The sequence below is a fragment of the Neomonachus schauinslandi genome, chromosome 5 (assembly GCF_002201575.2).
Source record: "Neomonachus schauinslandi chromosome 5, ASM220157v2, whole genome shotgun sequence".
In the NCBI taxonomy this organism is placed as follows: Eukaryota; Metazoa; Chordata; class Mammalia; order Carnivora; family Phocidae; genus Neomonachus; species Neomonachus schauinslandi.
In genome coordinates, this window is record NC_058407.1 from 145988724 (window position 1) to 146012778 (window position 24055).

Consider the following 24055-nt stretch of genomic DNA (forward strand, 5'->3'; position numbering starts at 1 on the left):
GAAGGGGTTGGCATGTGAGTTCCCTCTGTGTCCCCACTGGATGTCAAGGGCCGTCAGCTGACCTGTTAACCTCAAAGTGGGCAAGGCAAGAAACTGTGTTTAAGGCCTTCCCACCAGGCTGTGCGAGGCTGACCCTGCTTTCCCCTGCAGATGGGAAGATCCGGTTGGCGACGCTGGAGCTGAGCTGCCTACTCCTAAAGCAGCAAGTGGTGACCAGCATGGGCTGCATCATAAAGGATGTGCACCTGGCCTGCCTGGAGGTGAGGGCCCCCTCCCATCGCCTGGGTTCCGCGGGAGGCCGTGTGTGGGAAGGAAACTGCTGGATTCAGATCGGAGCCCTGGTCCTGGGGTCTGCAGCACTGGCGAGAAGCAGGGCCTGATAGCCCTGATCCCCCACTGCAACCCCCTTGTTCCGGTGGAATTACCATTCCTCTGAGATTGGCTCGATGAGCCCTCTTAATTAGTGAATTTCAGTAATTTCTGTGACAGCTTTTGGCCCTGTATTTGTCAACCAGAATTTTAATATTTTCCTTTATGTATTAGAAAAATGTTACACATATCCAAACACATGCATGCTGCATGCTTTTTATGTTTTTATAGTGCTAATATCTGTATTCATTGTTTTTTAGTTTTTATTGTTTTCCCCCTTATTTTTCATGTTTATTTGAGAAAATTTAGAAAGTACAAAGGCAAAGAGGAACAGCTATAGTTGACGCTTTGGCGTGTGTCTTTCCAGATACCCACACACTGACACATTTATGAGTCACCATGGCCATGTTTTATAACCCGCTTCCCCCACCTAACTGTATGTTAACAACTTTCCAGAATCCCCTCTCTTTTGCCCATTTTTATTTTAAGCTAGCCTGCCCCCCCCCCCCCCCCCCCCCCCTCCCCCCCCCTTTTAAAACACCCCCTTTTTTTTAAGAGATTAAGCCCCCCCCCCCCCTCCCTTTTTTTTCACCCCCTTTTTTTGATTGGGAACTTTTTTTTTTTTTTTCCTCCTTCCCACCTTCCCTCTTTCAACAGGGCGCAAGAGAAGAAAGCGTTCACCTAGTGCGGCATTTTTATAAGGTAAGTGGCCAGAGCGCAGGGGAAGGCAGTGTGGTGTGCATCACAGACACAAGATTGTAGTATCTAGGCGTGCGCACATACCGATCACAAGTCTGTGGTGACTTCTTGTACCCGTGCGTACTAAGCACGCGCCATGTCAAACCCCCGAGCAGCGGGCCCTGCGCTCTTCTTAGCGGTACCCCTTCTGAGGACTCACCCCTAGTCTGTGACAGTTTGTTTATCAATGATATATGAATTTGTTTACTGATGAATCTACATATAAATGTGAATTACATGCATGCACGGGACTATTACATATGTAAATTAATATATGCATGAGGTATGTATGTCTTCCATATAAAATAACTTTTGAATTACTTATGAATTTTATGCATGTATGTCATTTACAGACATGTATGCCAAGACACCTCATACAGGCTTCTAAACCTTTATCATTAAGTTCAGTAAGATTTGTAAAGGGCCACCAGGACTCTGAGTCACCGGGGAATTTGTAGATGTCCTCTTCAGATTCCAGATGGTTAGTTTTGAAATATCTCACTGTGATGGTTTTATTTTGCTCTATATCTAAAGCGTGATATATTCTTAGGGAAGCACATCATCTGTCAGCAGGAGATGGATTAATCCACATTCACACTGGCCCTGTAGCTCCCCAAGTTTTTGACCTCCACGTCAGGTCTCCCCAGGTCCACTTAGCCAGGGTTTCCCATGGTCATTTGGCTGATACAGAGAACCTCTCTGGAGGAGGAAAGGTGTCGGCGCTGCCATCTTCTTGTTGTTCACCTGCTTTCATTATCTGTAGTCTCTACAAACTGCCGTGAATCATAGGCACATATGCAGCAGATCCCTTTTCTTTGCAGGAAGCTTTTTAAGCCACTGTCCGTTATTGTCGGTGTCCGTTGAGAGAAAGCGAGGTCTTATAATCTGGAAATCCACCTAGCCAGGCGCAGACGACCCCATGCAGCTGCAACATGGTGGACGTGCCCAGATGAGGGTGGACCACTGTGGGCCCCCAGCGTGGGGGAGGAGATCCTAGGCTCCCATAGGCCATACCGAGGGGCTTGGCCTCTGAGCGAGGATACAAGTCCTCAGCAAAGCCCAGAAGAGAGTGGGAGCCTCACGGCTGCATTAGTCATCTTTGGGTCTCTTTCCAGGATAACGGCTCTTCGTTTGTTTCCCCCCCTAGAAAGCCTTTGCATTGCAAAGTCAGAAAGACAGAGATATATAGGTAGGCATTTTCCCAGAGGGTATATCTTTAGCCAAAAGAGAGCTATATTTGAATTGTAGCTCTTCTCCCTACCCAGATTGTTCATTTGTCCCATAAGTGTTATACCCTAAGTATAATATCTCAGAAGCTTTTGGACGTTCTCAGGATTGTGATTTTTGTGGTTCTTACGTGGTTCTTACGCCATGCAAGAGTATTCAAGTTTCAACTGGAAAAATATATAAAGGACTTGCTCCTTTTCCCATCCTGACCATGTGTGTGTGTGTGTGTGTGAGAGAGAGAGAGAGAGAGAGAGATTCAGGACTTAGGAGTGAGACAGGACAGTTTGAATAGTCATGATGCATTCAGCTGAATCTCCACTCCCCTCCCTAGCTGTGCTTCATCTGAGGGTGACCATAATGACCATGAGTGCTAGCATTTACCAGCCCCGACTGAGTGGCAGGCTCTGTGGTCAGCACTTTACTCGAGTTAACTCCCGTCATCCTCGCAGTGACCTGCATAGACATGGGCTGTCATTCCAGTCTTGCAGCGAACCAGAGAGAGGCTCTGAGAGGTAAAGCTGGAATTGGGCCCCTGGTTTGCGTGTCTCAGAGCCAGAGTCTTACCCACCGCCGCCCTGCAGAACTGCAGAGCCTTACAGGTGTGCCTCAGAAATGACTGGAACAAGCTGTGTAATTTTAGTGTTAAGTATGCTTATACGCTTCCTTTCTGAGGCGTGGAGCCTCATAGATTTAACATGGCACCTGAACCAGGCTTTGCATTTCTCCAACCCTTCTCAACACATAGATGATGTGAAACACTCGCAATTTCACCCACTTTTATAGTTTAATTATATATGGTGTTACTTTTGTTGTCGTTTTAATTAGCTGCCTTGACAGAAGGAATCTAACTGCACATGCTTAAAAAAAAAAAAAGAGAAACATTGAGAGGTGGAATATGATATTTGGGCTTTCATTTGAGTGTGTGTGTTCGTGTTCACGTGTGTGTCTTACTTCCTGGTGATTTACAAGAACTCACTGATGAGAACCAGATGGCCCCAACAGCCATAAACTGGAGTTTATAATAATTTGGTGTTTATGGAAAAAATATGCATAATCTCTCTCCCTTCCTCTTTTAGGGAGAAGAAATTTTCTTGGACATGTTTGAAGATGAGTACAGGAGCATGACAGTAAGTGAGGGGCCAGGACGCACTTGGTTGCCTGCATGGCTCATCCGGTGAAACTGAGAGAAAGCTCTCTAACTGGGGCCTTTCTGACCGAGATTGGTGGGGAAGTGAATTGGAAATGGTGCCTTTTGATCCCCGCCACTGGTGAAATTTCAGATGACCCCCACTTCCCCTTTGTGGGCTGTGCCATAGATGGGTCGGAAAGATTCACTTTGATACGAATAATCTTTGAGGACTCGTGCCTTGTCAGGAGTGTAGAGCACGTTGTATGTGTTCATTCTGTTACTGCCCCTGTCAACCTGATGGGAGGGGCTGCTAGCATAGACTCCTATCACCCCGATCAGGAGGCAAGGATCAGAGGTTGAGTGAGGCCCCATGCCTGTCCAGCCAGGGAGGTGCAGAGCCAGGATTCCAAAGCACAGCAATTTGCCTCCAGTGCCCTGCCCTTCTTTGCTGTGCCACCGGAATGTTCCAGCATGTTGCTTATCCTTGAATCCACAGCACTGGCCCAGAGTCTGCCCTGTTTCCCTCTGTCCATCAGGCATAAGTCATGGGAAAAGATGGGTTTAGAAGATTTGCAGCTTTCTCTGTTTTGTTCATTTCTGTGCATCCCTATCGTCTGACCCTTAGTTGGCACTCAGTAAATAGATGATAAATGTCCTTTTCATGGACATTGCTCATCAAAGAGTGAGGGCGCCTAGGTGGCTCAGTCGGTTAAGCGTCTGCCTTTGGCTCAGGTCATGATCCCAGGGTTCTGGGATCGGGCTCCCTGCTCCTTGGGGAGCCTGCTTCTCCCTCTGCCTCTCTCTCTCTGTCTCTCATGAATAAATAGGTAAAATCTTAAAAAAAAAAAAAAAAATGAAGTGATTCCAGAAGTTTATAGTAAACCTAAGTGTCTAAAGTGTCACAAAGACAAAAGCAGCTTGCTTTAAGTGTCTCCTGGCTCCCAAGCCCATCTCACCGGGTATGGACTGCTGGGCCCTTACCACATCCTCGCCCTCGGCACTTCCAAGGCCTCTGCAGAGCCTATTCCAGGGAAAATTGTAAACTGGCATAGATCATCTCCAGAAATACCCCAGTAGCGCCCAAGGCCTCCTCTGGTGAGGTACAGGCTGCTCGGATGTGCCTCACACCTGGCGATGGCCGCTGCTCCCCGTTATTCCCCCAGCCCCTGGAAGGCTGTCTCGGTCTTCTACTCTTTGGACCGGTAGTTAGAGTGGAGTGGATTTGGGGCTTAGCTACCATTTCATCTTGCCCCTGTGATGTCCCCTTCTGCAATGTAATTCTCCACAGTTTGGATTCCTGTTGGAAACGTTAAGTCTCCTATGTCGCTTGATGGTGTAGAAAAGCTCAGGCTCCTAAACCCCTGCTCAGTTTCTGCCTTTTTTTTTTTTTTAAGATTTTATTTATTTATTTATTTGAAAGAGAGTGAGAACACACGGTGTGTGTGTGAGCAGGGGGAGAAGCAGAGAGGGAGTGGCCAAGGGAGAGGGAAGGAGTCTCAAGCAGACTCCCCGCTGAGCTTGATGCAGGGCGGGATCCCATAACCCTGAGATCATGACCTGAGCCAAAACCAAGAGTGTGACACTTAACCAACTGAGCCGCCCAGGCGCCCCTCTGCTGTTGTTACTAACTGCGTGACCTTCAGTGGGTTGCTTACATTCTGCGCCTTCATTTTTTCCATCTGTAAGATGGGGCCCAAACCACGCGCCTGGGTCTGAAGTACCTAGGAGGCGCCTCCTGTGGGGTGTGCACACAAGGAATATCTGCTTCCTCCCCCTCCTGCCATGGGGAGCTTCTGGGGCTGTGCTTGTGTGTCTTGTCCCATGTTTACTGTGTGGTCTGCACAGGGCCTGGCCCCCTAGAGAAATAGAGAGGGGACACATCCCCAGCCCCCATACCTGAAAGTCAGTCCTGAGGTCGGACTCGAGGAAAGCAGCCGCTGAGCTAAATGAAGTGGAGATAGGCCCTCGGGTGCTCATGGAGACCCCTGCACTGAAGCCATGCCTTCATGTTAGACCCTTGTTCACTTCTCTTATCACCTCCTATTTAGCGCAGAGGTGTAATGAGTGCAACAGAAGCCGTCAGCACTGCTCACCGGGAAGGTGGTGGAGGGAGGTGGGGCAGAGCGGAGGGGGGCTGCTAGGGAACGGTGGGCAGGCTGGAAGGCAATGCCAAGGGCGGCCCCGGGGTGGGACTCAGGGCTCCGCCACCCGGTCCTGGGATAAAGGGGCTCAGGATGGGGGACCCCAGGCCTTTGGGGGGTGGCTAAAAGAAAAAGACAAGCAGCACAAACTAAGTGTCTCCTTGGCTCCCTAGCCCAGACAGCTGGGCCTTCACCACAACTGCCCCATGTGGTCAGCTATATGTTCCAGGAGAGGGAGAGAGTGTAATATGATTAAGGCCCACTTTCTGAAAAATAAAAATCCAAAAAGACACACAAAAAAGCATGTGATGCTTGGAGGAGTAAAGTTAATTCTGTAGGAAATGTACCCTGTGAAATGTCATTCCTTTATGATGTCAGGGAAATGAAGTGTCCGTGTCCAACAACACGTGCACATTCAATGTCCGTACTGATGCAGCAGAGTTCCAGGAGGGGAGGTGTCAATACCATGTTGTCGTAATCGGAGAAGGCTTCCCGGAGGTGGTGTGGAAGCAGGCAGACAGTTGTGCTCCCTTGTGGCCCAGGGGCTGTGGGCATACGCCCTTCCTCTGAGGTCAGTGTCCCCCTCTGTAATAAGGAACAGCATCAACATCGCTGTCCAGCAGGAGGTGAGCCCTGCGGGCGCCTGGCACTTAGTACATGCTCAGTAAGTGACTTTGTTGTATGATCCCAGGTAAAGACAGCAAGGTGGTGAGGAAGGAAGGGGATGGTGGTCATGTGGCAGGAGTCACGGGGTCTGGAGCAGGGCAGGCCTGGGTCTGCGTCTTAGTTCTGCCACCTGCCGGCTGAGTCTCCGTTTTCTCATGAGCGGATCAGGAAACATCCCTTCTGGAGTCTTTGGGAGGATTAAAGAGGATCACGCACTCAAAGCCTGTAGGTCAGCGCCTGCCCACAGTCTGTAGCCCACTCTAGATAAACGATAACTGAGAGCTGCCATCACTAGTCTGCTGTCGTCATTCTTGACAGCACAAAGGGAGGGAGGCGGGCTGTGGTCAGGGACCCGCTCCCTGCTGGGTGGAGGGGTGTGAGCCGGAGGGGCGTGAGCCGGTGGGAGAGTGCAGCTTTTCACAGCACGGAGGCAGCTTCCCAGGAGTGTCTTAGCTGTCACTTCAAGGGAAGGAAAGGTCTGTGTCTTGGGAAACAACAGCTCACGTCTCTCACGCCTGGCTGCCTTGAGACCTCATGCCAGCCCTAATGTGGGCTTGCTTTACTCACTAGCTGTGCGCAGGTACAGGCGAGGGGCCTGGGTAACCTGCCCCATGCTCTTCCTCCCTTCGGTGAGGTTTCCTACAATGTCTCTCCTTCTAGATGAAGCCCATGAATGTGGAGTATCTCATGATGGACGCCTCCATCCTGCTGCCCCCAACGGGCACGCCGCTGACCGGCATTGACTTTGTAAAGCGGCTGCCGTGCGGCGATGTGGAGAAGACCCGGCGGGTAAGTGCGGGCGGGACCCCCATCTCCCTGGGCCGCCAGCTGACCAGGTCAAGAGCCCGCCTTCCAACCCACTTCGGGACAGGGGGCGGACGACACCCCCCTGGCGCCCTGCCACCGGGAGGAACTTCCCAAGGCCAGCTGCCCTTGGCTAAAACAGGATTGAGATTCCCCTGTGTGAGGGCCAGGCAGGCTGCCTTGGCTGGTGCAGAGCAGGGCCCCGGCCCCAGGCTCTTCGGGGGGACACCTCTGGGCTGCTGCCAGGCACCTGGGGGAGTGAGCCGAGAACAGGCAGTGCAGGTGAGGCCCTGGTGTGAAATCCTCTCCCAGGGAGGCTCGGGACCCCCGGAGATGGAGCAGTGGTGTGCTGATAAGGTATCTGAGGGATCTGGGTGCGAGGCACACACAAATGAGATTGTGACTCTTGCCAGTCCGCTCCCACGTGTGAAAAGCAGAGGAGTTCTCAGAACCTTGCTGGAGTGTGCGTCCCTTATCAGCACTTTTTCTGAAGCAGTCTCGCAGGGCTGTTCACAGTATTTTATCTCTCGCGTAAGATCAGTTTCTTTCTTAGAAAGCACCATCACCTCTTCCTAGAAAATCATTCCCTGGAGACATGAAGGGATAAATTCGATGAGCTCCTTGCCCTCTTCTTCTCAGCTAATCCCCGTTCTAACCAGAGCGGCAGAGGTGTTAATTTTGGGATTTTGAGAAGCAGGAGTGACCTGCTGGATCTGCCTCAAACAGGAGGATTCCGTGGCCTTCCTCTACCCAGGCGATGATTTGGCCTCGGAGGCCTGGGGTGGAGGGGGATGCAGAGGAAGTCCGACCTGTGTGTTTTAAGTCAGCGCACATTCCCTGCTGTCTGACCAAACCCGCAGACCTCACCACAGGACCCACCCTGTCTGAGCCAGTGATACCCGCCTTCCTCGTGCTCCCAGCCAGCCCTGCAAGCCCCGTGGCCGGGCACATGAGCATGTTTGTGGGTGGCACTGTTTGCACTGGGCATCACTGGCCCCGGCTTCACCACAGGGCTGGTTTTGACAAACATGGGTTGTGTTGGCGATTCCTTCACGGGCAGGCATGCTCACCTGTAGCCTTTGGTTGGCCTCGGAAATGTTCCGTGGCGAGGCTAGAGCGAAGGTCCTGTCCCCGAGGCCCGCCTCGTCCCCTGAGCCAGAGGTCCGGAAGGCTGTGAATGGGGAGAGCTGCCGCTCTGGGTTGCCCTCTGCCTTCTTTTTGGTCCCTGGGCCCCCAGTTTTCTCAACACTTAGATGAGCTCCTCTTTGATACCAAGTGAGTCATTCCCATCAGTCCTTTATGTGAACCTCCTCATGTAATTCTACAACCGTCCTAAGAAGTTGGCATTATATGAACCCGTCTTGCAGAGGAAGAAACTGAGGCATGATGAGGTCAGGTGATTGGCTCGTGGTCCCCCAGCTCATAAGTAGCAGAGCCAGGACTCCTTGCAGGCAGTGTGGCCTGCTTCCCACCACTCCCTTCATTGTATTTACTAGCCCTGCTTGGTGCCGGACAGCAGGGACCTAACATGTCTGTCCTCAAGGAGTCAGAGTCTAGAGGACAAGGTAGGAAAGGGAGCATTGCCAGTCTGTGCGTCTGAGGCTGTCGCTAAAGGAACATGGGGTCAGGCGCCTCCTCCTGCCTGGGGAGGGATGTAGAATGGGTGGCAGAGGGATAGGTTGGGCAGCCAGGAAAGGCAAAGGCCTGGACAGATGTGGCTCACTCCAGCACCTCCAAGGAGGGGACATGGCTGCAGCCCACAGTGAGGGAGGCTTTGTGGGAAGTGATGAGGCTGGAGGGGGCTGATCTCTGGGGCCTTAGAGCCCGTTGAGGACCTTGACCTTGTTAGCTACTTCCTGGCATCAGGCCCTGCTGGGTTGGTGCAGACAGTCCTGATCTACAGGAGAGGATGGGAGAAATTCAGGGCCAAGGCATATGGCAAAGGGAGGGTCGCTTGGGCTCTGGGGTTCCTTCTCCCGTCTCAAAGCAGCATGTACCTGCCTTGCCAGAGTCACTGCGGGGACTCAGTGAAGGGCAGAGCACAGAAAGCCAGTAAAAGTTCTCGAGGGTAGGGGTTCCCTTCTTCCCTTTGCCCCTGACATCTCACTTGGTTGTAAGTTCCCAGGGCCGTGCTGCCCACCTCCCTTTCCCCAGATGAGATGCATAGCGCAACTGCTACGTGAAGCACAGAGACCTCCCAGGAATGCCTGGGCTTCCCTGGAGTCACTCGTTCAGCCTTTGTCTGACAAGTTTATACGATCAACCCTCAAGTCTCAGGGTCCCTGGGTTTAGAGCAAGGGAGAAGGTGGCAGAATATATAGAATAGCGCTGACCATCTCAAAGTGAAGCCATCTACCTTAGAGAAGCTTCCCTGACTTCAGGAATCAGTTTCTAAAGGGGGATTTTGACCACTCACCTCAGTCCAGTTCCTGTTTCAAGGCAGCTCTCTAGAATCATCCAGAAGCTTAGCTCCTTAGCCCATTTCAGACATCAGAACACAGCAGTGTGCTTTGAATTTGAGCTAAAGGAAGTGTATGGTTTAGCAAGCAATTGAGGGCTTATGTGGTTTGTTTCAAGTTCTTTGCTTGTATCCAAAGAACATTCCATTTCATCCTTTTGGATTCAAACGTTTTCTTCTTCCCTTTTTTTTTTTTTCCCACCAAGTAGACTTTTTTTAACTTTCAGGAGGCTGACACTTTTCAGAAATCCCACCTTTCGTTTTCCTTGAGGACTTGTTAAAGAAGTTCAAACAACCCTTACTAATACATCATTCCTAACCTGTAAAATAGTCATCCAATCACCAGAGAGCCACTGGATGCTTACTTGATGCCAGATGGTGCAGAAATGAACAGGGCCGAAGGGACAGTGAGTGCAGAGTCCCCGAGATGCGAAAGAGTATAGCGTGTTCAAGGAGCAGGTGACGAGCAGAGTGGAGGGGAGGGGACAGGACAGGAGGATGGCTAGGCCTTTCAGGCCATGGGGAGGCATCCGACACTGAAAGTCATGGTGTCCCTCTTGCATTTTGCAAATCACACTCTTTATTCTTTCATTCAACGTATTTGTTGAGCATTTTTCTAGGAGCCAGGCACTGTGCAAAATGCAAGAATAGACCGTGAACAAATAATATAAGACCAAAATAGCAAGAGTGCCACTGAGCCATGCCAGCTAATAAGGGGAATTCACGTTGAAATGAAGGTTTTAGGAACTACTGGGATCTGATGAGAACATGGAAGCAGAAGTGGGGACGTGGGCTGGACCTATCCCAGGGGCAGCTGAGAGAAGCCGTTAAGAAAGAACACAGGCTCGTGGGACCAACCAGGGTTCAATCCCAGCTCCAATTGTGTGACATTGAGCAAGTTGCTTACCCTCCTTGAGCCTCAGTGCGTCCTGTCTCTCAGCTCCTGGCCAAAGTAGATAAGGTAGAGGGACTGCAAGGTGCCCGGCAGGCAGGAAGAGCTCAGGAAATGTTGGCTGAACAGGGGTGGAGCAGTCTAACGTCTCAGGAGGGAAAGAAAGAGAGTTTTTAGCCATCTACTGAAGCTTCAGCGTAGAGAAGAGAGTTAGGGAGAGGAATTTCTGGTGAATCTCAAGATCTGAATGTAAGCCACTGGCCGTCTGTGATAATCTTGGAAGTCAGTAGGAAATAAATATAGTCGCGTGAAATTTTATTTGTTCCTGACTTCTGTTCCTTGTTCCCACGTAAAACCACAAACAGTTTTTGTTTTTATCGCTATTGCCTGCAAGGAAATAGGATATTTTTCTTTATTCTTTGGATGCATATTACACATTAAAGCACATCTCATAGGGTTTCAAAAGTAGAGGGAATTTCCCGTGATTTCATCACCCTAAACAAAGAAAGCTTAGACGCTTTTCGTGTCTCCTCCCTGTCTTTGTGTTCAGTCACATCGTCTCATGCCGGTAGGAAGAGTGCATTGTGGTCTTCCTTCCAGTCTCTTCCTTCCCTCTCTCCCTTGTACAGTGAGAAGCTTTCTGTGCTGGGATGCGGTTTTAATTTCAGTCACATTTCTTACTGGTGCGTGAAAGTTTATCTGGCGACTTCTGCCGTAACTTAGGCATTTTCCTGCTGCTAGACATTCTGGTTGCTTCCAGTATTATATTATTTTCAACTAAACTGTCCTGAGCAGCTTCACGAATACAGGGTTTTCTTTCTTTTGGCTTATTTCTTTAGGAAAAGTTCCCAGAAGTAGAATTTCTGGTTCAGGGGGCACGGACATTTTCTGTGTGACGCTCCCCATATTGCCAAGGGGCTTTCAGGGCAGGGCGGGCCCACGTGACACTGCTTCGGCACCCTTTTAGGAGTGACTGGCTTTTCACAGCCACTTCCACGCCTGGTGGGCTCCTCATCTGGGTGACAGCCCCCCGAACTCCATGGCTTGCAAATGTGACAAGGGAAGCAGAGAGAGGGCTGGACCTGAGCTCTTGATTCAGGGTGCACCTCCAGGGAGGCCCCAAGATCAGGGCCGGTGGGTACTCCATTCCCAGAACTCGAGCCCGGGCTCAGGGAATTCATGTAACTCACTCGCCGAGTTCTGTTCGACCCTGAAGCCATCCTGCCCCACTGTAGTGGACTCCTCTCCCATGACCCCGCTTCCTTCTCCACGACCCTGCTGCAGAGCTTGTTCCCAGGTGCCTTGGAGCACACGGGATGAGCCTCTTTAACTTCAGCATGCTCAGCTGTCACCCCTTGCCAAAGCTAGTGTGTGCTTCCAGAGTCCGTCTTCCTGGCATTCTGTGGAAGCATCAGAAAGCAATAATTCCTTCTTCCTTTTTAATACTTTTTAAAGTGCATGTTTATTTGGCAAAGTAAAGAGAAGCATTCAATAAAAGCCTGGTTCCCCAGCCTTAAATCTTTTGAAGGCAAAGGCATGTGGCTGGAAGAACACAGACTTTGGAGTCCGGTTATTAGCTGAGTCACTGTGGGCAGGCTGCCTCACATCCCTGGGCTTTGGTTCCCCGTCTGTAAAATGGGAACCACGGAGGGTCGTTAAGAGGCTTCAGGGAGATGACACGGTCCAGCCCCGCCAGTACCTGGCAGGTCTCGGGTAAGCGGCGGGGAGGGGGGAGGGGGGGCGCTTACTGTTTAGGGGGCTGTGGGATGAATTTGAGGACCCTCATCCTGGTGTTTTACCTCTCTTTCGTGGATTCCCGAAGTTGTGGGGCTCGTCAGTGTGTTCTATATTCTTTATATTTTTATTGTCGTATTATTGTCATTATTTTTTGTATTTCTGGAAATATTTTCCATTTGTTGCTTCCAGAGCAAAAGCAAAAAGGTCTATACTAGGAGCCAAATTCCGAACTCCTTTTGTATTGGAAGGTTTCAGATTCTCAGAGTGATGGTCTAGAAAAGCACACATGTTCCTCTTTTTTCACCCCCCAGCAAGTGTCCTGCTTGATTTCTTTGCCTTCAGAACCTTTAAGAGGAATGGATTTTTGACACTGAAATGAAGCATTCACTCAGCTTGGACCTGACCGATGGGCCTTTTTCCTCAGTTCCGAGGCCATGATTCCTTACTTGAGAGCTCAGATGGCCATATAGTTCAAGGGGCCACCCGCGTCTCAGGCTTTCTGCACTCGGGCTGGTGCATGCGTGCGAGTGTCCTTGTGGGCTTGGTTAAGTGACAAAAACATCAGACATTGGTGGTTCCAAGCCCAGCTCAGGCATCACGAGCAGCGTGAACTTGGATCGCTCTGCCCCTCCCAGTTCCGTTTCTTCTTGCATAACAGCTTTACGTTGCAGTAAGGTGCGCACGGTGCCTGGCGCACAGTGGGTGCTTAATAAATAAAAGCTGTTTTGATTTTTAAAACAATGAAAAGGCACTTCCTTTTTTTCCTGATTGTCGCAAATGTCTTAGGAAGGCTGTACTTTAAAAAACTGATAAGGACAATCAGATCAATACTAATGCCGCCATCCCTACTACCACCCCCATCGTTATAATATAAAGGCTTATCTGTCTCTAATGCTTCTGGTGGACAAGGGGGAATACATGACCTCAGCATACATCCAGGAGGTAGGGTTGTTCTTCCAGTTTTCTCCATTAGGAGATGGAGGCAGTGGCTCAGGTTTCCTGCCAGGTCCAGGCCAAGGCCGGATTTGGGTTTAAATGTGCCAGTGGGCATCCTTGTTGCCTGGGTCAGCAGGAGTCCATGCAAGGCCTGCTCTTTGCAGGCAGGAATTTGCCGCCCCCCCCCCCCACCCGCTTTGTTTTGGGAGGTACCTTGTCATAGGAAGGGCGGCCTCCCCTCTCAGTGGGCCAGGCCTGTAGCCTCAGGACTGTAAACAAGAAGACCAAAAGTGGGCTGGAATTCATCGTTGTGTGGCTCACCAGTGGCGACAGTGGTTTGTCCCCATGCCCTCCCCCGTGCCCAGCTATCCAGTGGCTGGAGGAAAGGACGGCGGCCCCTTTACGGAACACATGCGGGCTGCTCCCCCCTCGCCCCCCCCCACACTATCTCAGAGCCTCCTAGCAGGCCTGCAGGGCAGGGACTACCGCCCCATTTCACAGATGCGGAAATCGAAGCTCATGGAGGCCAGGGGCCTTGCCTGGTGAGTCCAACACAGGCCTCACGTGTCTGACTCCAGAGCTGCTTCCCTCAGGCGTGTGCCTCGGGTAGGCCCATCAGCTGTGTGTCGGGGAAGGTGGCATGGAGGTGGCCTCTCCCATGGGCTGTGCCTCCGCTTCCTAGACTCTTGCCGGTGGGCCCCTCAGCCCCAGTCTAGGACCCAGGGGTCAGGTGCACTCACGGCAGGCTGGGTCCTCGGTAAAAGCCGCTTTCTGCGCAAACTTCTCTGGGTCCGGGCCTGGGATTCTGTGTTTTTCCTGCTCTCTGGAAACGTCTGATGGCCATACCGGACTCCACGCAGACACCTCGTCCATGGGCCAGGAATCCCTGTGCTGGCGGGGCTTTCTCTGGCCCCAGGAAGTGGCTGGGTCAGCCTGAGGGTGCTTGGGGCACTGATGTGATGGCACACCAGCCAGGCCCCAGGCCTGCTGTCTCATCCACAGCACACTGAGACTCTGCTGTGAACGGGCTCACCCCGGGAGGGGCAGGGGCAGGATTTTAACGGAGTCTGGCTGGCTGCGAACCCTACGAGCATCTCACCCTCTTCTGCCCTCCCTACCCCTGCATTCACTAGGCGGGACATGGGAACACTGTTACTTGTGATACGGATTTCCAAATTCTGTGCTGGTTTAGTTGGAAGAGGCCTGGTTCTAGCCCTCCCTAGCCGTGTGACCTGGGGCGGTTCACTTAGCCTCCTTGGGTCCCAGTGCATTGTCTGCAAAATGCGGCTGCTTGCTAAGCAGGGGTGTCATGAAGGTCACATGGCACTAGGAGAGAGCTCCTGGCAAATGACAGGTGCTCAGTTGAGGTGAAGTGGCCTAAACCTATGAACTAAAAACAGGCTGCACCCTTTGATTTTTTTTTTTTGGCCTTGCTCTGAAAACACCAGAGCCGTGATACTGGGACAAGTGGACTTTGTTTTGTTTTGTTTAAATCAAAAGTGACAGACTGTGTGATTTCTCCATATGGAGCACTTCACCTAAATAACTCCAGCTTCATCCTCCTCTGCTCCTGAACTCTGTCCAGGCCATCCGGGTGTTCTTCATGCTCCGTTCCCTGTCACTGCAGCTGCGAGGGGAGCCCGAAACCCAGTTGCCCCTGACGCGGGAGGAGGACCTGATCAAAACGGATGATGTGCTAGATCTGAGTGAGTCCTGGCGGGGGGAAGGGGTGGGGGGGAGGGGTGCGGACGCTGCCACGCCGGCTCCGGTGTCCCTGGGAGGGTCCGTGTGTGACCTGCATTTGCTCCTGCGGTTGATCTGTCACCAAAAGCTAACAGAGTGTGTGTGTCCTGCCAGACTCAAAGAAGGGGCCCTGGATGCTGGGCACCTGGCAGTCTTGTCTGTGCGGGCTCTGCTTTCCGGAGCCCAGGTGGAGCTGCACAAGGTGATTGGGGTGTCCAGCATCCCTGCCCTCCACATAACTGTAGCATGATTGGCTTTGTGTATTAAGGGGTTTCTGTAGGATTCCATGATTAAGGCCTCTGCTATGAAAAAGGGGAAAACTTTCAAAAATGCAAACCAGCAGCCTGTATGTGAGGCAGAGGAGGGGAGGCCGGAGAACCGCTCGGCTTGCAGGCGTGGGCTCCCTGCATAACCACACGCAGTGCCTCATGCTGTCCTCGGCAGCATGAGCATGAGGCTGTGATTAAAAGTGACAGTGGGTATAAAGCCTGGTCGAGCTCCTGTAATCCTCCTCATACGAATACAGCTCTCTCTTTCCTCCATTTGCTATAGGGCACGTGCACACGGATGGGCAAGGTGGTTTTCTGTTTCTTAAAGGCATTGTGATATGGTAGGATTCTTTGGTTATGAGACAGAAAACCCAACTTAGGTTGGCTTAAGGAAAAAGAAAGGGGAATTAGCTGGTGTCACTGGAAAGTCCAGGAGTACATCTGCCTTCAGGCATAGCTGGATCTAGGTACTCAAGCAGTGTCAGCAGGAAGCTGCTGCCCTGTCTCAGCTCAGCTTCCCTTTGTTCTGGCTTCATCCTCAGGAGGGCTCTCACCAGGTACCAACAAGGTGGCCATCTGCAGCTCCAAAATCTGCTGAACCAGCTAAACGGACCTCCCAGAAATAGGGCTTCCTTTTCCTGTAACTTCTGTGGAAGTCCACAGCAGGTGGTCTTCCTCTGGTCTGGCTTGGGTGGTCAGTGGGCCATCCCTGAACCGGTCGTTGTCAGAGGAATATGATTCATTACTGAGCGAGGCCAGGGTCATGTGGTGAACCCCAAGCTGGGAAGTGGGGCCCATTTCTTTTCAACTCCATCACCTGAGAGGGAGGAGGGAGGTTGCCCTCAAAGGAAACTCACAAAGAGATGGAAGCTGAGCAGGCAGGAGTGGCAGATGGCCACTCTTTATGGCCCACATGGTAAGGACAGGGTCCCCGCTGTTTTAACTCAGCTTTAATTGAAATACAGTTTACATCTGATAAAATTCACCAAGTTTTAGTGTACCATTGGATGAGTTTTGACAGAAGTGCTCAGCTGTGTGACCAGCGATCATGATGTAGACCATGAGGGTTGGCATTTGATCCATTTGACACACCCTGTCCTGCTGTGAATTCCCCGGAGCAAATGATTGAAACCCCTTCAACTTCCGTTTCCTCACCTGGAAACTGGGGATGACTTCCTTATGTGATGGACTTGTTTTGAGACTTGAGCACAATATAATATGAAATATTATATGACAGAGCATAGTGTCTAGTATATAACTGTGCTCAAGGAACTATAGTCCGTGTTGCCTGCTAATTAAAGCAGGTGATGCATATAAAGATCAGAGCACTCTGCCTGAATAGAAGATTCTCTGTGATTATTACGGGTTTTACCTTCTTGACTAACTTTTTTTTTTTTAAGATTTATTTATTTATTTGAGAGAGAGGGGCAGAGAGAGAGAAAGAGAATCTCAAGCAGATTCCCTGCTGAGCACAGAGCCCAACTTGGGGCTCGATCTCACGACCCTGAGACTGACCTGAGCCAAACCCAAGAGTCGGATGCTTAACGGACTGAGATCCCCAGGCGCCCCTAACTTCTTCTTGCCCTCTTCTTAATCTCTTTTTTTCTTCTCTCTCTTGGAAGAACAAGGAAGCTAAGTCCCCTTTGGGCTGCTCTGTGCTCATCTCCTTTGGTCCTTTTCTCCTTGAGAAATTGCCATAGGGATTTTTCTAAGGGTTTAAATTGATTGAGTTGGCTGCAGAGAACCATAAACCAGTCTTTCTCTGATTTGATTCAAGGGAAGAGGGAAACAGCTTGCTTTCAAAGGGACCACTCCATCAGGGCAGCAAGAATGTTTGCATCCATGAAATGGAATTAAGTTTTATGCTGGGAATTCACATTCCTTCCTTCTCCCCCCTCCCCGCCCCCAGGAATGGCCTGCTGAAATAAAGGTTAAAAGTATTTCACTTATCAATTTTAATTGATTAGATTGCTAGTTGAGATCACTTAACTGAGCCTTTTTGGGTAGTTGGCCATTAAGAAAGTAATGGCTGTCTGTCTTTACCCAGCCCGGTCACAAATTATATCTTTGCTAAAGAGTGCCATCCAGAAAATACTAGGACTTATGGATTTTATGAGCACATGGTACTAGAATAAGATAGCATGTGTTGTTGTTGGACTTTGTGTCCTTTTTTCTTTGTATTTCTCCCGGTGATTATTCTTAAATGCAGGAGTGTCTGACCTTCCAGTGGGGAAAAATCAGTATGCTTCGCATGTCACAAAATGCCTTCTACGTATATAAAAGGTAGGCAACATCATAATGTAGGCAAAGGCATTCATATTTGCCGAATGATTGGAAGCCGGGCATGCTTCTCGTGAGTGCCGTGATTTGAAGAAAGCTGACTCAGGGAGAAATGCTGGGGGCTGGTCAACTTTCATGGAAGGTGATGTGATCCAGGCGGACAGGCTCAAAGGCACGCCAGCCCCACACCGCAGGAAGAGGCGGCTTAAAGTGTATTTACTGACCTTGTCGCACTCTGATAAGAAACCACGGCCTAAGAGTACACAGAAGCCACGTCACGTGTCTGCTGACCAGCCGCGGACCTCTGGGCAGGTGTGCCCGGTGACCTCTGACACGGGGGCTCTGGACAAGGAGCATGGTGGAGGCCATCGCGCCCCGCAGAAAGAGGCAGAGCTGACTGTGCTCAAGCCTGTTTTGTTTCCGCTGGAGAGGAGAGTGGCGTGGGGCGCAGGTCAGGGACTGGCAGCCGGGAGGGAAGGGGGATGGGAAGGGAAGGCTAGCTTGACGAGATAAAATAGATGAGACTTTTATTTTTTTTTTTTATTTATTTTTTTTTATAGGTTCTTTTTTTTTTTTTTTTAAGATTTTATTTATTTGAGACAGAGAGAATGAGAGAGAGAGAGCACATGAGAGGGGGGAGGGTCAGAGGGAGAAGCAGGCTCCCTGCCGAGCAGGGAGCCCGATGCGGGACTCGATCCAGGGACTCCAGGATCATGACCTGAGCCGAAGGCAGTCGCTTAACCAACTGAGCCACCCAGGCGCCCTAGATGAGACTTTTAGAGAGAATGGCACCATGAATTTCCACATACCCCGCCTGCATTTCAGAGGTTATTACTCTTTCACTACGTCTCATTCCATCTGCTCCGCCATTTCTCTTTTCAAAATTACCTCCCCTCACCTCCGCCCTCCCTGAGTGTAGTAAAGCCAATCGAAGACATCATATCATTGCATCTATAAATACTTCTGTCTCACAGAGAAGGACTTGGGGCTGCTCTTTGGCACTGAATGGGTCACCACCATTACAGATCATGAGCTTCCCCGGCCCAGCTGCGGCTCTGGGTGGAGCAGGGACAGGAGGGCGGGCCGGCTGGCCGCACTGACATCTGCCTTGGCCTTCCCTGGTGTAGTTGGAGGTTGTTGGCCTTGACACCTTGCTCGGGGTCTTCATGTTCCTGAGGCTCAGTGGCCTGGCCTTTAAAATGGTTCTAAAAGACGTGCAGGGAGAACCATTGAAAATCAGATGTGATCACACTGGGGAAGCACATGGTGCACGCTTGGTGCACAGCAGGTGCTCAGGGGGCAGGGCGGTGGGCGGCAAGAGCCGGCTGTTTCCCCTGGTGCAGCTGCTGAAACAGTGATGTAGAACTCATACTTCAGGGCTCCCAAGGGTGGGCATTTTCTGCTCTAACAACGTTTGGAGGAGCATAGCCTGACATATTTAAACCAGTTTGTCACTTGTATGATGGCACTGTTTTGAGGGGTAAGAAGACCGCACTGGCTACTTGGGACCAGACGAAGGGTGGTGCACCCCCACCTAGGCAGGGCGCTCCTGTATGTTCCCTCATGGGCCTACTGACCGACAGTCCCCGGGAGTGCCCTGAGGACAAGCAGGCTGTGAGGAGAAGCCAGGTCCCTGCCAGGATTGGCATCAAAGCCTTCTGAAAGGAGTCTTGCCTGTTTCTAGAAAACAAGGCCAATCACACTCAGGAGAAATTCCCCCATTATCTAAATATCCTAAGTAGATACCAGGCATTCTCAGGAAACTTCTGGATTCCTTCCCAGCCTTTTCCACGTAGGCACTTGACATGTACACGTTGTACCTGTAACTTGTGCTTCCCACACCTCATCTTGTATTCGGATTTTCTAAATCCATTCATGAGAACCATTCAGCAAAACCCATCTACTCGTTCAGCTACATGTTGAGCACCTGCTGTATGCCAGGCACTGTGCTGGGAGCTGAGATGCGTTAGGGAACTGATGACAGACTTGGTGTCAGCTCCGTGGTGCTTCCGGTTTGGGGTGGGGGGGATGGTGGTAGAAGGACTGCCAACAGGAAATCGCACGTTGTTTGAGATGGTCCATGGAGGTGACAAACGGGGGTCTGTGTTCAAGAATAACTGGGAGAAAAGACCCCCTACGCTGGTTAGAGAAGGCTTCTCTGGTCAAGTGCCATGCAGGGAGGGACCAGAAGATTCTGAGAAAATGCAAAACTGAGGCCCACCAGTTAGAGGTGGGCAGTGACTGGAAGATGGGAGAGGTGACACTGGAAGATGGGAGAGAGCGTGGCCTGTCCGAGAGCTGGTGCGGCCAGCAGGTGAGGAGCTGGGGAGAGAGGGGCTGAGATGAGCCAGGTCTCAGGTCCAGGGCCGTGGGAAGCCATCTGAAGGTCTACTGGAACGGCCAGGTCCCACGGTCCCAGCAGAGGCCCATGAGCCATGTCAAGGGGCTGGGGAGGCCACCTGAGAGGTGGTTATGAACATGGTCTTGGGAGCCAGAATGTGCCTGGTGTGAAATCCCAGCTTTGCCCTTGTAACTTGCCAGTGTAGAGCCTTCAACAAGTACCTTAACGTCTTGGTGTCTCAGTTTTCTTATCTGTATAATAGGAGTAAATGAGTTAATATATGTGAAGTGCCTGGAACAGTGCCTGATGTAGTCTCTGAGAGGCCATTTAGGAGGCCCAGCGGGGTTCCAGGGGCCAAGAACAGTGGGGAAAGGGGGAGGGGAGCACAGTCTGGGGACAGCGTTTTGTGGCAATGCTGGAGATCCAGCTGGACTCTGGGTTCTGAGCTTGGGGACAGTGCGGGCAGCAAGGAGTCAGGGAACAGTGATTCCATAAGCCAGGGGGCCAGCCCTGGAGGAGGGGCTGGTTCCAAACAAACAATGAAGGTTAGTTGGGTGGGCAGAGAAGAGGTGCTGGGAGGCAGCCCAGCTGGTATATCTGGGGAGAGGGTCAGAAACCTCTCCACGCTCTCCTCGGAGGTGGTTTTCCACGTACTTTCGTGAATTTCAGAGTTACCGTGTTTGGTGACACTCCATTGGCTGAGCCATCTCCTGTGACCATTGCACAGCTCTTGGCATTTCCAGTTGTACTGTGTTACAACAGAGATGGCAGTTCCTCAAAAAAACCCACAGTCTGTGAGGGGGGATCCCAAGCCTCCAGAGAAGTGTCCTCACATAAGCAGATGTCTGCACTCTGGGTCTGCCTCCTCACCCAGGCGTGGGCACCCTTGTTAGGGGGCCTGGAAAATGTCCATGTAGGATAGAGCGGTGCTTCCCGTGGGTCGTAGACCTTGGGACTGCACAGACCAGTGAAATGCCAGGACAAAAATAAAACCCCACAGAACCTCTGGGGACAGGATTGCCAACTTTTTATGTTACCAAGTCTTTTCTTTTTCTTTTTTTTTTTAAAGCATTTATGAACTATCATTTCATAAAAGAAAGTGTTGTTAATCCCAGGTAAGTAGGAAGGGCATCACTTCCGAACAAGGGACAGACTTTCCAAGAAATAGGCCTACGTCCTGGGCTTTAATGGGGTCTGTTCCTTAAATCATTCAAGTGCAGACCAATCACAAGGGCAGAAGTGTCTCCGTCTTTTTTGAACTCAGTCTTGTGGGGGAGGGGAACACCGATCATATCATCACCCAGAGCAAAGGCAGACAGCCACTGTGCCAAGGAGCTCAGGTAACAGGGGTTGACCTGCCCGGAGGTCAGGGAGGCTTCTGAGGGAGCCACCACCCATCCGAGAGCTGGAGGTAGGGCAGGTGCCAGTAGCCCGGGGCATGGCAGGAGCGAAGGCCCTGGGGTTGATGGGGAGTTGAGGAAGATGAGAAGCAGCAGTGTGGCCGGGCAGGGCAGGGTGGTGAGGTGACGTTGAGATTGCCCGGGGCCCAGTGTGTGGGCCTTGTAGGTCGATCAGGGATCCCGGGCTTTCTCCTAAGAACAGTGAGAAGTGTTTTTCACCCGGTGAGATGATCTACATCTCAGAAGGAGCCTCCCTGGCCTCAGTGTGAGGGTAGATTTATGGGGTCAGGGGCAACGTTCCAGCAGGGAGCCCTGTTGAGAGGCCAGGCCTGTGAGACCAATCCTGGCGGAGTGTCGTCCCAAAGGTGGTGCCCACGGGCTTCTTGCACACCCTGGTTTGTCCCAGCGAATGGGTCTCGAGCGCGCCTGCGTTCTGCTCTGTGGCCCAGGCACGTGGATTGTTTATTGCTTGGAGACCCATCCTGTTTGATCCAGCTTGTTCTCTGGAACCCGACCGATCGAGCCTTCGGAGCTAATTATTAACAACAGTAATGCTATTTTAGTTGTCCTCGTCTCCTTGCAAGGTGAGCAGCAGGGGACCTTCCGTCAGCTCTCCCCCACTGTTTCTAGCCCAGGGCCTGCCTGTTTAAGAAGGCAGCTGAGGGTATGGAGGAAGCCCTGGGTCCCAGAAAAACACAGACTCAGGAGAGGACGGATCTGGCCTCTGGATCCCAGCTCTGCCTCTTCCTCGCCATGTGACCTGAGACAAATCGATCCACCTCTCAAGCCTCAGTTCCCTCATTAATAAAATGAGAGTAGCAATGCCCACCTTTGCAGGATTATTGTAAGGCAGGGCGATAGCAGCGTAGAGAGGTTACAGACTGCTGGCCCTCAGTTAGACAGGCCCACAGATGTCCTTTGGTGTCTGGCAGAATATTTGCCATTTTACGTGAGTTGCCAACATTTTAAAATCAAGACATCTTATCACAGGGCGCCTGGATGGCTGTAAAGTCAGAGTGGGAAGGAGCACTCTGGGTCTGCACCCTGAGCCTTCAGCTCAGGTCATGATCCCAGGGTCCTGGGATCGAGCCCCACATCGGGCTCCCTGCTCGGCGGGGAGCCTGCTTCTCCCTCTCCCACTCCCCCTGCTTGTGTTCCCTCTCTCACTGTGTCTCTCTGTCAAATAAATAAATAAAATCGTAAAAAAAAAAAAAAAGACATCGCACAAACCCAGATCCCTCTCACTTAGAATCTGAAATGGTCTGGTCCCATGGGGCCTACCTCCCCACAAGCAGCTGCGGGCTGCCTCTTTCCAGGGCCAGGCATGCTTCACACCAGCTCGTTCTGTCTCCAGCCTCGGGCCCTCACTTAACCCCAGCTGCCTGCTCAGCAGCTCCCGCTTACCACCAACACAGTGGAACTTGAGCTCCCTCACAGAGCTGTCCCCTGCAGCCTGCCCGTCTCCTGGTCAGTGGCAGCTCCATCCTGGCCCTAAAACCTTGGGCTCGTCCTTGACTCCCCTCTTACTCTTCAGCTTGCCTCCCCGTTGGTCAGCACACCTCTTCAGCCCCTCTCTCCAGCCGAATCCAGACCAGACCACCTCTCTCAGCTCCACCCCTGGCCCCTGGTTTGCCCAGCCATCTTCTATCACCTGCATTGTTGTGGCAGCCAGCCTCCTAAGCCAGTCACTTGCTTCTGCCTTGTCCCCTGCAGTTTATTCTCAACACAGCATCCAGTGTCATCTTCTAAAACAAGTCAGATCATGTCCTCCCTTTTCTCACCGTGGCCTCCTTCCCACTCTGACTTTACAGCCACTGAGAAGCTGAGGATTATCTAGCACCACCTGGCTCTGTTTGCTTTCCTGCTTGTCTTCAGACACACCAGATGCATTCCCATCCCAGGGCCTTTGCTCTGGCTGTGCCCCCCACCTGCAAACCACTCGTTCCCCCCAGAACAAGTGCAGCTGTGGGCACTTACATGGATGACAGCCATACTCCACCAAGACTGCATCCATGTTTGAATTTGGGCCAAATCTCCCCTCCTTGTTATCTTTCTGTTTGTCGATGGATATGAACGTGAATGTTGTGAGCAACCCGGCAGGCTTCCCCGTTTCCCCAGTTCCTAGCACTCTGAGCGCTTCATCCCGATGTCCTGACAGGTGAGAGCTTGTAGGCCACATGGAAGTTCCTGGCTAACTCATCCAACTGCTGAGATATTCTTTGCCAACAAGAGCATTATGAAGCTCCCCAAGCAAGTCATGTGGCTTGATGGTAAGTCTGTGAAAATGGGAGCTCATTGATTTGCTTCTCTTGCGAGGTCAGTGATAGTTTTGTGGTCCTAGCTGTCAGCTCTGGAAAATTCTCTTTGTTGCCTTATTTCGTTGATGATCTGGTTGTTGTCATATGCCTCATCCTGGCAAAAAATGAGAAAATAGCATAAATAATAAAGCCTGTAAAAGACAAATCCAGACTGTGGGAAACTCTAAAAGATGACTGACTTGAGCTTTTCAAAAATGTGAATGTCATGGAAGACCAAAAAAACATGGTGGGGGAGAGGGCCAGTTCTAGATTATCGTTCTAGATGATCAAAACAGAAGAGACGCGACAACCTTGGATGGAGAGGAACAAGTAGCTTTAAAGGACTTTTTATGAAAACAGAAAATTTGCATGTAGATTGTGATTGGATCACATAATTTGAGGTCATTATTGCATTTCTTAGGTGTGATAACGGCACTGTGATTCTGTGGGAGACTGTCTTTGTTTTTAGGAAGTACAGACGGCAGTGTTGAGGGGTAAACTGTCATGCTGCCTACAGTTCCACAATGATTCACAAAATAAAAATGTGACGGTGTGGGTATAGCAAGTGCAGCTAAGTAGTAACAGTTGGTGAATCTAGGTGGAGGGCATGTGTATGTTTATTGTGCTA

The 24055-nt window shown here is 51.1% G+C and overlaps 1 protein-coding gene across 1 annotated transcript in view; it reads left to right on the plus strand.

The window, feature by feature from the left end:
• CLEC16A (C-type lectin domain containing 16A) overlaps nt 1-24055 on the plus strand; it is a 145709-nt gene that overhangs the window by 82833 nt on the left and 38821 nt on the right. Inside the window, exons 15-19 of the mRNA XM_044915263.1 lie at nt 151-260; nt 1027-1071; nt 3411-3461; nt 6931-7059; nt 14683-14803. Coding sequence (XP_044771198.1) covers nt 151-260; nt 1027-1071; nt 3411-3461; nt 6931-7059; nt 14683-14803 — 456 coding nt within the window. The remainder of the gene's footprint in view (nt 1-150; nt 261-1026; nt 1072-3410; nt 3462-6930; nt 7060-14682; nt 14804-24055) is intronic.